General features: G+C 39.2%; 1 protein-coding gene across 1 annotated transcript in view; it reads right to left on the reverse strand.

The window, feature by feature from the left end:
- The window catches only part of cables2b (Cdk5 and Abl enzyme substrate 2b), a 53753-nt gene that overhangs the window by 23304 nt on the left and 14310 nt on the right, over positions 1-16139 (reverse strand). Inside the window, exon 2 of the mRNA XM_024293455.2 lies at positions 579-674. Within this exon, the coding sequence (XP_024149223.1) occupies positions 579-674 (96 nt within the window). The remainder of the gene's footprint in view (positions 1-578; positions 675-16139) is intronic.

The raw sequence follows: 16139 nt of genomic DNA on the forward strand, positions 1-16139 counted from the left end.
CTTTCCGTGCAAAACTCAAATTTTACAAATACTTTCTGACAACAGTTCTGCCACAGACTTAACAAAACATGAGCTCTCGCTGCTGCTGTTTGCAACAAACTGTCATTTCTTTGACATGAAGGTTTCTCAACCTGAAGCTTCAGCCAGCTGTTCTGACCTCGCTGTCTTCTGTAACCAAACACAGGAAGGATTAGCATCATCTGTACCTGGATGGGGGTCAGCTAAAGCAGGGGAACAATGCTCTCTATTTTTACCTTTCACCTTGTCCATGAGGGGGAATGTACATTGACAGGTTTAAGAGTGTGTCCTATCTTTTTTTTTTCCATTGTGTCTCAGACACTTTATAAACAAATCTAATGCATTTTCTTTTATCAAAGATACTAATTATGAAGGGGATGAAACCAGAGTTAGATTTTTCTTTACTTTTGACTTCAAGATAGAGAAACTTGGCTGAACTTACCATCACACTTTCATGTAAATGACATCTTTATCTTAACAAAGCGGATTTTTGTGTCTTCCTTTGACGGCGCAAATGTTTGTACAGACCAGAGCTGTGAGTGTGTGAGAGTGAAACCCACCTGCTGCCTCTGGTGTCGTACTGCTTCATGTTTTTGATGAAGTGGATCTTCTTCGTTTGTCGCGGTCTGGGAGATCCGCCAGAAAGGTTTCGGGTTCTGCAGACAGCCAGAGACAGTGTCTTCGGTCAAAATGAGGCTTGACAAGGATAAAGGTGAGCTCCACGCAGAGACCAAAGATCATCACAACAGTGTTTGCTTCAGAAACCTCTGAAAACATGGTGCAACCTCCAAAAGTAAAAATTGCCTTGTCTGCTACTAAAAATGTAAAAAATGACCAACTTTTTTATATTTCCAATTTTTGTTTTTAATAAAGCACTTGCTATGGGCTCAAAGTAAGCCCATAAATATTCTGCATGTTTGCACATAAATCAAGTTTCATTATACTGCAAAACAAATCTGCGAAAAAATGTAGGTTTTCAAATGTGTAGAGAGGCAACCAGCTGCAGGTAACAAGGCGGATGTCATGGCGGATGGATATAAGGCACTCCGTCATGGCCGATTGACGTCTAATAAATACCGGAAGTGGAAATTGATTTGAACAAAAGTAAGTGAAATGTTAAAAATTATCTTTCTATATATAAACCGTTATTTTTGTACTGATGAATTCTATGAATACGGCAATTTATAGGACCAAATGTCTCATAAATTCTATCTTAATTGTTCAGAAGTCTGTGTTAATGTTAGCTTAGCTAATGAATTAATCCATTTTCACTGCGTGAATTTTACAACTTTTAATTTTAAGTAAATACAACTTCCGCTTTGAGACTCTGGTTTGCACGTTGTGACTACACGACATTATGACTCGCACATTTGAGAACCTAATTTTTTGGGGAAGATTTATTTTGCAGTATGATGAAATTTGATTGATGTGTAAACATGCAGAATCTTTATGGCCTTATTTTGAGCCCATACTTTTCATACAACAATAAATAAATTGCTTTACAGACTTAAAACAACTGAAAACAAAATTAAAAACATGCAGAATCCCTCTCTATCCTCCCAATTCCTTGCACCCAAAACATGAAGGATAAAAAGAAAAATTGCCATTTATTTTGCTGCATGTCGTTTTAGCCTTTGTTGTCCAAATTATCACTGAGATTTATAAAGAAATGAGGCTAATAAGGTCCCAGCTGAAGAAACTGTATCTCTAGAGCACTCTCCATAATTTTTTGACAATGAAACTCTCAGGAGTTGAGTGGAGCCAAAGTCAGACGGAAAATATGAAAAACTGGTTTGCTTTTTATTTTCCTTCTGTGAATCCAGATTTCTAAAAAGTACTTTATCAAAAGCGCACAGACCTATAAACTTAATAACTCCTCTGAAAACAGCGGAGTAAATTCTTGGTGCATTCAACAGTGATTTATTTTCAAATGTCTCATTTGCATATTGAGACAACAAATCTGGCTTTGTGTGTTTGTGCGCTGAAGGTCGGGTCGTGCGGACAGCGTGGATTTAAAACAACAGCCCCCCCCACTATGAAGACAAGCCAGGAGCTGAGCTCAATGTCACAGCAGCAGTTACGTAACAAACTGACATCAGCATTTGTGGCGCTCTCACACTCAGCACTAGTTGACATGAAGACTTCATGGTAATGCCCAGACATTCAAGTATCTAGTCCGCATGCACTTTGCATAATGTGTCTTCATTGGAGGTTTTTCCTGTGCAGAGGAGCACATTTAAATTAAAATCAGCATGCATTTATATGAAGCAGCTTAAGAATTTTTATGTTGCCTTATGCTGCCAGAGGCATAAAAATATAAAAAGGAAATGACGTAATCGTCCATAATCTAAAAATAGAATTTAAGTTAAAATTTTTTAAATTTGTGTTAGTTTTTATACCACAACAATATATTTAATGACACTGTTTTAGACGAATCCAGTGACTTTGAATGTGTGTTTATTCTATTGCTTGAATAAAATAACAGTCGACTCCCCTTTAAAACCCTTGTGTTATCCTAGGTATGTTGACGTTGAGAGTGGACAGTGCGCTGAACTTTTTATTTTCAATGATTTTTGATTTTCATCAGTGTCTGTGGCAGACATGAAATCCTGTCCACCTTCATCCTTCATGAGTTGGATAACACGTCAATGTAAGGCTTAGGTCATCTGGACGCCATAAGATTAGCACAAGAGTTAAAACAGTACTGCATGTGCAGCTCTTCAACAAAAAAGTGTATATGAAGCACATTTGCAAGACTTTTTAGAATAAAATTAAATAGTTATGACCAGAAAACTGTTACATAAGCTGTATATATTGAAAAAAGCTACAGAGTGTTTGCATAACACACTATAACGCTGCATCTAAACACAGCGTGCGAGACTTTGGTCTAAAAGAACCTTTGTTTCCAATCTGCTAGACAAAGTGTTTAAACTAAAATACAATAAAACAACCGAACATTCAAACACAAGCCCTCAGAGGGGAGCAAAGCGGGTACACAACCTTAAACACACTCCCAAACACACACAAACATGCAAACACACACTCCCAAACACACACAGCATCTGTTACTGTTTTTCTGAGGCTGATTTGCTGATTCTGCACCGCATGGACTTTAAATCACTACTACCAACGGCTGACTCACTAATGTGTGTTTGACAGAAACTTTTGGGGTGTGTTTGTGTGTCATGCAGCAGGAGTACCTGTGTAATCACACGCTTTTTCCTTATGAGTGAAATGATGAAATCGTATCACATTGTAGAAATCCCATTTCTCTTGAAATCCTCTAAAGCTGAACTTCCAAAGGAAATGCCATCGCCATGACAGGACATTAAGGTAGATATTTGAAATCCTTGCACGCTTGAAGGGTTGAGAACTTGAAAAATGTGATGGTATTTTATGCTTTAAGACTACAGGCACTGAGACAAGGGCTATTTTCTTTTATAGAAACACATCTTTGAGCTGCAACAATGAGCTCCACCTGCAGATATTCTTTATCCATGTTTTGCCATTCGTGTGCACATCACAGTTTGACTGACAGAATGGTGTCTTCAGAAGCAAACCTCAGCAATTGTGCTGTGGTGCTTTTTCTTCACAGTACGCCAAGACGGAGACAAACACAACAACACGTCCTCAACAAGAAATTATTGCTGCCAGATATTTTGGGGGTTCAGAAGGTCACTTTTTAAACTAATGTGGAATCTACACACACACAATAAATCTGCAGAAGTTGTAATATTCCTGCATTATTTTTTCTATAGTAAATGAATGAAAAAACATGACTTCAGAAAAAGTTATGCAATCTTTTTATTAATTATTTAGAGTTTATTTTCCTAAAGCTTAAAAAGATTCTTCATGAGTGGAAAACACAAGACGCAGTTTCCAATAAACAGCAAAATTCATTCCAAGGTCAGAGTTGGAAAAATCTCTCAGGCAGGATAAAATTGATGAAAGATGGTACAAGTCCATGGAAGCCACTTGAAGAAGGCTGAACAAGTGCAGTTTGTTTGGAAGACATGCAACAAGAAAACCATAGCAATGTGGAAAGATCAGTGACGCACTTTGAATGCAATCTGACTTCTGGAAAAACATTGCATGGATAGAAGAAGCAAATCCAGTTTACTCCTACAGACTAAACGTGTGTTTCATGTTCAGTCAGGACTCTCCAAATGCCCTTTTATGCCTTAGTGGCATGCACAGGGTCTAAACTCTATGGGTGCAGCAGGTTTTTGGAATGTCTGGGTCTGTGAAGGGAGTTACAGAGGAGCGACCGCATCTTAAAAGGAGTTCAGGTTTGTCTTCCAGTTTCCTTGAGGCTCGTATGACCATCTTACGGGACGTCATGAGAATGGAACGTTCAATTGTTGCGCATGTGGTAAATGTATTGGGAAGTATGTATAAGTCCGTTGTGGTGAAAAGAGAGCCAAGCCAGAAAGCAAAGCTCTCAATTTACCGATCGATCTTCGTTCCAGTACTCACCTATGATTATGAGCTCTGGGTCATGACCGAAAGAATGAGATCCCGACTACAAGCAGCAGAAATGAGTTTTGTCTGGAGGGTGGCTGGGCGCTCCCTTGGAGATGAGGTTCTTGTCCATGAGGGGGGATTGTACACTGACAGGTTTAAGAGTGTGTCCTAATAGGGTGAGAAGCTCGATGACCCGGAGAGAGCTCGGGGTAGAGGTGCTTCTCCTCCACATTGAGAAGAGCCAGTTGAGGTGGTTTGGGCATCTGGTCTGGAAGCCTCCTGGAGGCCTCACTGGGGAGGTGTTCTGGGCATGCCCCACCGAGCGGAGGCCCCAGGAAAGTCTCAGGACACGCTGGAGAGACTACTTCACTTGGCTGGCCTGGGAACGTCTCAGAGTTCCCCCAGAGGAGCTGGAGGAAGTGGCCAGGGAGAGGGAAGTCTAGGCATCTTTGCTTAGACTGCTGCCCCCGCGACCCGGCGTCGAAGGCCCAAAGCGCTTTACAGTCTCAGTCCCATTCACATACATTCACACACTGATGGCAGCTCTGCTGCCAAACACTGGTGCTAACCTTCTACCAGAGGCAATGTGGGGCTCAGTGTCCAAGGACACTTCAACACAGGGACGGGCAAGGCGGGAATCCAACTTGCAAATCTTTCTATCAGAGGTCGACTGGTGCTGCTTGGTATGTGCACTGGCTTCTTACCAACCGCACGCACACGCTACTCACACGAGATCTCCAGGTAATACTTTAGTCCCAGAAGGATGCTCGTAGGACGTCCTCATAAACTACACTATGATTGTCCAATTTCCTCATTGCTAACAGTCAGGCCACAAGCACAGAGCACACACTAATCACTTGAATAGCACTAACTGGCCCCTAGCACAATGTGTAGGTTTCAGGGGGAGAGATGATGAAATCCAAACAGCACTGCATAATACTACAGCTCAAACTATGCTCTGATTGTCCAATTTCGTAAAAATCAGACTTCAAGCATGGAGCGTGCAACGGGTGGACCATTCTCACTTGAACAGCCCCTCACCTACTTTACCCCCACTTACCCTTAAGTGTTGTTGAAGTGTTAGCTATGACCCGTCACCCACAGCAAGGTCATAGAAAAAATGTGCATCAACATTTTTGCTCTACTGGTTCACTGATCAATCTACGATCTTGATATTTCCCGCCCGTGCAAGTTTGGCAATTTTTGACGCAGACAGCAAGTATCTACTCCACCAGGAAGACCAGTTGTGACTAAGGCATTAATGTGTGTGTGTTTGTGTTTGTGTGCATCTCCACAGGGCCCTATGATAGATAGCTTGTTCCGGTGTAAACTGGTCTCAACCACAAATAGCCAGGATAGCAACCCCTCACATTCAAGGACAGATGAGTGGATAGTAATGAACTATAATCAAAACCAATCACCAGTTATAGAGGAAAGATCTCGTGGTGTTTGTAGACCACAATTATAAAGACTATAGTATTTATTTTATTTATTTTGCAGTTCCAGTCACTGAGCTCTAACTACTTTGAGTACCAGCAGATTCTTGTGTGCATGGAGGCACGAAGTAACAAAACTCCCTGAACATCTCAAACTAACACTACTCTCTTCTATCAGACTGATGCAAAAGTATGTCAATCCCAACAGCCATCATTTTTTACATCCATTTCTGAAGCTCCTATTTTTAGTTTGTAGTGTATTCATGGTCATATGAGAGAATATTCCCAGAGCTGTCAGAGCAGAGAGCACCGTACGGGAATTTAGAGGAAGTTTCTGTTTTTATGGGAATGGAAACAGGCCAATACCGCTGATGACTGATGATGACTACCATCTTCATCATGACCATGGGGATGGTGGGGACAATAACATGCTTGAAAGACCTACATCTTCAAAAACGTTTTTGTCCACTCAAGACCCACTGGTCTAAAAATGGTTGCAAATATAAAATAAGATGTGGGACAAAATTGGTGTAAATAATTTTAATTTAAAAACACATGTTTTAACTCTTAAGCATTTTTTGTCTAATAGTGCCAAACTGCCACATAATGAGCAGTGTGATTCAAAGCCTCAATAATAATATCTGCAGGTAACTCACGAACTGGAGGCAGAAAATAGTTATTAGGATTAACTGGCCTGCTTTCAAAAACCACCAACAGAACTGCAGACACAACTCATATCATCAAGGTCTTCAGCTGGGGCATGACACATTTACTTTGCTGCTTTGACACAGAGGATGTTGCCATGTTGCGGCAGACAGACAAACCTTGTCAGCTTTGAACCTTTCCATGACTCTGAAGTTTCTGTGATCAGAACTGTTCACACGTGACGATGGTAAACATGTAGGAGACCTCTACACCCTCTCAGACTTTCTAAATCTGTCCCAGTATCTGCAGATCTGCAGCCTCATCATCACAACAGTCTGACCAGCATCCAATTTCCATGAGAACCAGCCGGCTTCCTTTCTCTGGGATGCGGTGGAAACTCTTCTGTGGGAATGGAAAAATCCAGTGTGACAACTCCCTTGGTGCTAAATATACTGATGATGATGACTGATGAGGAGATATTGGCCTAAAAGTTGACCTATATTCTAAAAGTAAATAAGCTTTGCTATAAAAATGCTTGTATTTCTTTGTATTAATAGGTACTCTTAAAAAAGTACTTGTACGTCATCTCATGGACTTGTAGAAACCTATTCTTGAGTTGTGACCCAGTATTTTGTCTCATTTCAGTTCCACAGCAGACCTTGAGACTCGACTTGGGACTCAACATCACAGTAATATTTTCTCATAGTTGTGTTTATGTTGTGGTTGCACTAAATACACATAGTTTTGTCCCCACTGATTGTCTTAAAGTCCCATGAGACCATTGGGCCCTCATTTAAACTGACTAGATGATGCTTGATTTGCAAAAAACTAACTTGAGAATATTTGTGGTTTTAGCTTAAAATACTTTAATAAAGCACTGCTAATGCTTAAGCTAGCAAAAGGGTAAAAAAAGGGAGATTAGTAAACAAGGTTAAGACATGTTGTTGGAAAGGGGAGAGGGCGCTGTCCTGTACAGGTTTAGATCCAACACAACTTCAACACAAGAGTTTTTCATGTTCATGCATCTGAGCATTTATTAATTGGCGTCCTATAGTCACAAAAATAATCTAATGTAAGTGGAAAAGCACTTGAAGATTTCCTGCTAAATGTGAACAACTGATGGAACCTCAAAGGAAATAGGGACTGTGCTGGCTAAAGCCCTGACATGTTGATGGATCTGTCTGAGTTACATCCTGACTTTTTATGTTGTTTCACTCAACTACAGCAAAGAGACTAAAAATATCTGTTAAGACTTAAAATAAACCAGGGCAAAAACAACCCTTTAAAGGAATAAATGATTAACGACTATTTTTAGCCACTTGACATAAATGTGAACTTATTTCTCCATTTAAAACGCGTTTATCAGCTTAGTTTCTTCACTTTTCCGACATTTTCTCACATAAATCAAGCTTTACTGTTGTTCCGCTAAAGCTCTGAGCTCTGTTTTTTAAAAATAAAAAGCAACACTTCATTACAGACCGATAATTTATTTTCTTGTTCACCAGGTCAATAGGCTGTCACAGGGTCCTACTTTTATCTCCATGCTTTTAAACTTTGGATAATTCATCAAGCAAAAGTCAAGTTCAAGAAAAACAGTGAGAAAAGCCAGAAATAACATTTAATCTGATTTTCTTCTTGCATCGGAGCATTTGGAATTACAAAGTAAGTTAGGCAATTTTCCACATGGTTTAGCCTGAAAGGGGATCGCGTCATTTACCCGGTTTATTTCAACAACAAAAAAATAAATAAAAAAATGCAGAGCTGAAATTTAATGAGAAGATAAATCATTCTGGTCTTCAAAAAAAACAATTTGAAAAGCAACAGAGGTGGAACAGAACACCTTTGCGGTCCCCTCTTCATTTCTAAACTAGAACGGATTTATGTTCATGTTTTTGTATAGAATAAACCAAAGTCGGCATGCTTTTTATAATAATCGATCTATTTTGCATCAAATATGCCCATATTTCTAAAATAGAATTGTTCTGACTTTTTTTATATACTGAAGGATTTTGATTGCTAGTAAAAATGTAATTTCTTGATTATGACGCAGCAGAGTACTACTGTGGAGATAAGCAAAATAGAAATGGAAAATATAGTTGAACATTTAAAAAAAACAGTTTTTTGGGTGTTTTTATCTTTTTATCTAAGACTGTGAACGACGGACCACACACAAGCGGCCTGTTACAGCACTGTGGAGGAAATGTCAGCTCATCCAGGAAGTCTGAAAAAAGGCTTTTTTCTTTTTATGTCCTCTGCTTCCACTTCTAATGAAATACTACTTTTAGTACATCTGTACATTTGACATTTCCTAGTGTTTTGAGGACTGATATTCTATGCCAGGGGTCAGCAATGTTTATGACATTAAGTTACAATTCAAAATGTTCTTCTTCAAGCTAGCAATAACCCACTACAATGTGAACTCTGTTGCTGTTCACCTTTCGGCTTATCCTGTTACAGCAAATCAGCTTCCACTGATTCACACAGGTGGTTTGAGAACACACAACCCTGCGTTTTTAAGGCGAGACCCAGATAGGCAGCAGCATAAAGGGTCTTGTCTAAGGACCCACACTGGATTTTTTTTAGCTCATTCCCCATCCTGGGAAGTGAAGCCAGGTCCTACACCCAGACAACTGAGCTATCCATTTTGGTGCCCCATAAAGGTTTGGCAGTTATGACTAAAACACTCGAGAAACTGATGTTGAAAATTTTGAAAATTCAAAACAGTAGATAATATAACTCAAAAAAGAAATCTTGATCCTCAAAACAACCTCTAAATCTATTTCTAAAGACCGGTTTCTCTAAAGAATAGAATCCTGTGAAAACCCAATGCAGATGATTGAGAATCTCCACAGACACAAAAGTGAAAATTTATCTTGTCAAACACAAATGTTGTAAGAGTCCTCCAGACAGCAGAAAAGCTTTAATCACTCTCATCTTCCAGCCTCTGATTATTCTGCAGCCTCCTGACTCGTTCAACAAACTTTACTGCTGTTGCATCTTGATGAGCTGACAGCTGTTTCCTCTGAGCAGCGCAGCTTTGATTGATCAGAGCTGCAGAAGCTCACACACCCATTATAAATCAAGACACCAGCATCCCAATCATCTCCACAAGCACAGATTGTATCCAAACTACGTCAGACTTTTATTTTCAAAAGTATGCTGGTAGTCATTCAAATCAACATGCAGCCAATTTAACCAGCAATCGATGCACGTTATACTGACACCAATCAATTCATTCCAACCCTGAAACTCTTTGGAAATAACAGTTTGTGAGGTTTTGTAAAGAATTTCCTCATCAGCTGAGCATCTGACCTTGTTGCAGAAACCTCCATCAGTCAGAGAGCGGGGAGCGCTCTGTTGCTGTGTTCCATGCAGGTGGCAACGGCTGGCCAGTGTCAGCGCAGGCCCACACCAGATGGTGATGATTAGCTTCACTTGCACTTCAGAATAGCAGCAGCGGGAAAACATGCCACATGTGAAGCTTTCCTCTGACCATCACTCTTACTCAAAAATGTGCGTCTCGCCTCAAGGTTTCAGAGATGCTGCACATCAAAAAAAATATTTAAAAAAGGCTGATGCTTGGTTTACTTTAACAGATCTTTCTTTGTTGATCACAGGCCCTGCCAGCAGGAGGGGCTAGACTTTTGATTTAAAGCTACTTTTGTTTAAGAAAATGTGGTGAACGACATCCAGATGGTAGAAAGCAGGAACAATCATTTCTGGGGGCATACTTTTTACAGCTCAACAGATTCAATGCAGCTCCTACTAAGTCCCTAGCTCACAAATGTATGCACTTAGTCTCAGACTGACCATCAAGCTCAGATTAAATCTTCTGAATTTTCAAATCCATCTAACACACATACACACATGCAGAGTCCACAGAAGCAGTCAGTCCATAAGTGACACTGATGGACAGACGCTCCACAGATTTTGCTGCAGAGACTTCAGTCTGCAGGCCTTCTGTGCCAACAATAGATTCTCCCAGCTTCTCCTTTGACAGGACCAAAGCAACAACAACAGAAGTCTTTCCTCCTTTACTCTCACACGTGTTCATAAAAGACTCAAAGTTTGTCTCTTTTGGGTTCATAGTTTGATTTCTTCCAAAGGTAAAATCATGACTGTTTATTAGAACATTTGTTTAAAGTCTGCTATAAAACCTCAATGAAGCTGATTTTAAAGTGTATACAACTAAAGAATCCTTTCAAGTTAAGCTTAGTGCACAGATTGTGAAAAGTTACTGGCCTTTCCTGCCACATTGTATGACAAAGTTTACAGTAAAAAACAAAAAAACGTACAAACCCCAGAAACATGTGGTATATGAGTGTACAAACCATAGATTGTAGAATCACTGGACAGCTTGACTCCTCTCCCCACTCGTTCCAAATAGGAAGTGCCCGTGGGCTCCAAGAAGCAAAAATCCAATTGACTCTTACTGAGAAATAGACAGCTGTTACTCAGTCATTATATTTGTAAGAATAACCATCCTTGCTCTGATACATCTTTCTTAACATCTTCTTGCTAATCTTCTTTTTTTCATGATATTTTTTCTTTATCACAAGCGATAAACTGACCAAACAGATGCTTCAGTAAAAGGATGCGGCGTCCACTGGCCCCCCACCTCTAATGTTTGATTGACAGATTCTCCAAGCTGCTTTCAGTGGAAAGGGTCTGGACTCTCACAAGGTTTACTCATGACTGGCGAAAGTAGTAGCCCTAGAAACTTTACTCATTCTTACTCGGACCAATCACTGTCGTTCGACTCCAACATGGTGACATCCGTATCATGGAAAAATGAAATTGGCTTCATTTTGCTGGAGGCATTTTCTATGGTGACGTCACATCCGCTCTGTCCAGCTCTGACCCGCTCTTGGTACAAACCACGTTTTAAAAGCCGTTGATTGTTAGAAGTACAAACAAATGCATGACTGAATAACTGGACTCAAGTTACATCTGACATCTAAATCATTGAGGCTAATTTTCAAACACTGTTATATTTTTTTCAAATTAATATAGATGATAGTAGTTTAATGTTTCTAAAATCTCAAAATGTGCAAAAACAATAATTTATTACAAGACATACCAGTATTAAAAACTTTGAAGTTGTTTAACCCTAGAGCACTATCATCGAGTGATTTTCACCCGAGAAAAAGTATTTACATGATTTTCAATGCATTTGGCTGCATTTTTCTGAGTGTCATGGTTCTCTGGGTAAAGTCTCAAATGTCCCAGGAATGGATGGACCAAACGCCAAGCCTCCAGAGTCATTATTTTTTTAGGATTTTTTTTTGTTCTCAAATTCCTCATTTTTCAGTCATTTTCTAACAACTAATAGTTTTTGTTGGGTATATTATATGGGGTAAAATTTACCCAGCAAAAGTGATGGTGTAACTTTTTATAGTGAAAGTGTACTGGGATTATGGTAAAAATTGTGCATCACGTTATAAATGTTTTTATTCACAATGACGATATATGTAAGGGATAATACCCGACGAAGTGTGCGTTATGAGAAATTAACGCACGACAAGTCTATCGTGAAGTTTATCGTTTGGTCTGTGTGACCGGAACTTCTTTTTTAGGTGCGCGTTATTACTGTGCATTATCACTTTTTAATCCACACCCAGCAGCCGATCAGAATCGAGTATTCACCCAGACCAAGGTATAAATCATGATACACCACAATAAAGTATATTTTCAGTTATTCTCTGGGAAAAAATGACAAAACTGTCATTTCATACTCTCTTTGACTTTATTTTTTTCAATTAACATCAACTTAATCGTCACAAATGAGAAAAAAAATTTAAAAAGCAAAACAGTTTCAACTTTCTTAGTAGGAAAACACAGTTTTGTATCAAAGCTCAGCAATAAAAATAAACAAATAAAAATGATAGAAGAGAAATGGCACCATAGGCACTTTTCTCTTCATTCAATCTCCATGTTGACAACGAATAAAGAGGTCTAGTGATGTTACTGACAAGACAATGTTAATTATCCAACTCATGCTTTTTTCATTAATTTGTCACTTTTAATATTTATTAGCCATCCATCCATCCATCCATCTTCTTGACCGCTTTGTCCCTGTCGGGGTCGCGGGGGTGCCGGAGCCTATCCCGGCTACTGAAGGGCGAAGGCGGGGTACACCCTGGACAGGGCGCCAGTCTGTCTCAGGGCATTTATTAGCCTTTTTTGTTTATTTTTGATGGATACCATGTACAGGAAGATTTACTGTTCATTTCTACTGATGCTCAGACCTAACACACTGGAGTCCAAACATGAGGTCTCCTAGTTAAAGTATATCTGAAGTAACAGATTAATGGAGCAAAGTGATAAAAGAGCCATTATGTTGTATGCAAATAGACAGAATGAAAGCGAAGCAGCATATCTTCAAAACCTGATGTAATGGAACACAATCAGCTGCAGGGAAACAGAACGTGCCTTTATCAGCCAGATGGAGACTCCAATCTGTTTAAAAAGGACATTGTTGAACAAACTGGGAGGGCTGATAAGACTGAGCATGTATGGGGGAGGAGTACTAATACTTATCTAAGAGTTACAATAAGGATATTTAGAGCTGTTCAGAATGATGGAGCTAGACTAAATATTTAAAGAAATTTCCAAGGAGCCAATTTGTGCTCCTTGAGACACTCCTGGTGAATTGGTATGACTGGAAGGGAAATGTTGATAATTGTGACACCTTGGTTTTTATTTGGTTTGGTTTGATTTTATATATGGCGTTCTCAGAAGACACCAAAGACTAAAGTGGACCAAATGACTTAGGGTATATTCAGACTGGAAAAACAATTTGGTCTGGAAAGAGTCTAGTTAATTTGTTTTGGATCGAGTCCTGAACCTTGCGTTTGGTCGGTATTCAGACTGCTGTCAAGCGGCCTTTCCTGTTTTAAACCAAACCTTGTAGACAAAACCATGTGATTAAAGATCTCTTCAGTCGTTGGCCAGGAATTACAAGGGCGGGTAGGGCAACTAGAGGCAGAAATTATGGAAATCCTGCGCTTTGTAATCCATGTTGGAATAGTTCACTTATTCAAACTTTTGTTTCGCAAATCAATTTTGAATGCCTGTATCACTGTCAGGTACAACGCTTTTTATTTGCTACTTTGGTATGGCTGAGGCATGCTACAAGGCAGATACCGGCAAGACTATGGCTGTGAAGGTGTCTTGATAAGTGTCTATGACATATAGATGGTCGGGAAAACGGTGAGAAGCAATGCGTATCCCGTTAAAGCTTGATGAGCCTGCATTTATAAGACTACATTTCAATGAGTCGCTGTGGCTCATCATTGTGGGGTTATGGCATTGTTTTAAGAGAATTCTTTTACGGAACTACATGGTAGCTTTTAGGATGACGTTTTATACCATGTGACGAGACATAGAAAAGCATGTAATAAGGGTTTTCAGCTGCTTTAAAATAAAAGTTCTAACAAGTAAACAGTTGGATCGTGTTTCCTGTCTGATAAAACAACAACCATTGTTTTACGGCTCATTGGTTTCTTCATTCCTAATCTGTTTACATCACGTGACGTGACGACCAGCTACAGTGGAAGCTTCGGTCCAATTATTCCTTTCCGAGCACGGATCGTATTTAAACTTAGAAATCTCAGAGCGAACCGTAGCTCAGTCCAATTGGAAATGAACCGAGACCACCTCAAAAGATGGGTCCGAGAGTGGTTCCTGGTCTCGGACCTGGATCCACTTGGGTGTATGCAGACTGGAAATTTGGAACAATCAAAATGAAAGCCTGTTTTGCCCACCTTTGTTCTAGACAATTCACCAGCCCTCCCATTCTCCACCTGTCACAATACTTTTCCATGATATTTCCTATAAACAAAATCAGCATCTAGGCTCTGGGGATTATCCCTATTTGGTCCAAGTTCCTCCAAAGCATGCAAGAACGTCATTGGTCCAGAGCCAAATCGCCAAAAATAATGGACTTGTTTTAAGTAAAGTTTTCTGTACCACAAATTACTAAAATCTCTCCTTCTTGAACTGTTATTTGTATTTATGTTGTTTTTGTTGCAAAGAAACCTTGTAGAAATTTTGAAAATTAGATTTTGCATCTCAAGGGGCATCCCATTAGCATAAAACAACAAAAACAAATAAATACATTTCACCCAAATGATTGACAATTGCTTAGACTGAAGGGAGGGCCATAGTTACAATCAGCCTCTCTTTGTGATGCTGATAATAAGCCATTAATCCCCAAATGTGATTTTAGACTCATTCATATGCAACATATGAGTCATGTTTTCTGAGGTGCTACACTTGTGTATTTTCTTAACATAAATCATTTCAAAGTGAGCTTTGGAAAACATTTGTGTGCTTCATAGTATGTTTAAAGTGTGGGTTTTGCTTTAATACAATTTTTTCTTCACAAATATAGATGTTTGAAATTTTAAAAAGCTGAAATTCACTTTTCTGCCTTTTCTTTAGCAACTATGGTCTCTTCTACAACAGACATAATGTGGAAAATGTGTCATCTAAAGAACTAAATTCAATGTTTCAGTGTGGCGTTTTAACAGAAAGTGTTTTTGTAGTTGTATTTTAAAAACAAGATTACAAAAAAAAAAGAGTGAAATTAAAATGCTTTCAGTTTTAATACACTGATCTAAAAATACAATGTTATAGTCTATACTTGTTTACCATGTTTAGTCCTGACTCTGGGCTCCAGCTGAAGGTCTGTCCCTGAGCTTCACAAAGGTCGAGGTGAGACCAACATGTCAGATATACATTTTAGTGTTTAACCACGGAGAGACTTGTGCACAAGCAAAGCTGTCTAGTCTACTGTCAGAATGAAAGTAAGCCAGTGTAAAAGCCTGAGGACAGGACTGATGTGATCATACTTCCTGGTTTTAATCAGGACTCGAGCAGCGGCGTTCAAGATTAACAATACTGCACAGAGAATTCACAAAGTCCATTGGGCAGACAGGTATAATAGAATAACCTGCTAAAAATAAATGTGAGAAAAAAATCCAAGTAAAAATGAAATAGTTTATATTTATTCTAGAAACGTTTTAAAGGTGTCCACATTTGGTTTTGGAAGAAAGACGTCTTAGTTTCTCCTGGCCACAAAGGATTATTTCAGTCTTACTTCTCCACACTCTTTTAAAATATAAATCCAAGTGTGGGCAGATGTTATTTGTAAGTATCTGCATGCGACCAAGAACAAAAACCTATAGAAATGCATGTTTGACCTGCGTAATACATAAAGATCCACATTTCTGCATTGCCCACTACATGTTGTTGTTGGTCTCATGGCATTAACCTAACACTCGTTCTCCTAACCCAGGGGTCGGCAACCCAAAATGTTGAAAGAGCCACTTTGGACCAATACAATAGAAACCAAATGTGTCTGGAGCTGCATAAATGCAAACGGCTTATAAAAGTCGTACACTGAAAGTAACACATGGAGAATGTGTTGAATTAATGATTATTTCTCCTGCTGCGTGTCCTCTTGTCATATAAGCTACTTTTTTGGCCTCATGACAAGTTGATGAGATATTGCAGCGTCATACTATCTGACAAAAGCTGAATATCCTCATAATGACCATCTGAGCTTTTATT

This window comes from Oryzias melastigma, linkage group LG7 (assembly GCF_002922805.2).
Source record: "Oryzias melastigma strain HK-1 linkage group LG7, ASM292280v2, whole genome shotgun sequence".
Lineage (NCBI taxonomy): Eukaryota > Metazoa > Chordata > Actinopteri > Beloniformes > Adrianichthyidae > Oryzias > Oryzias melastigma.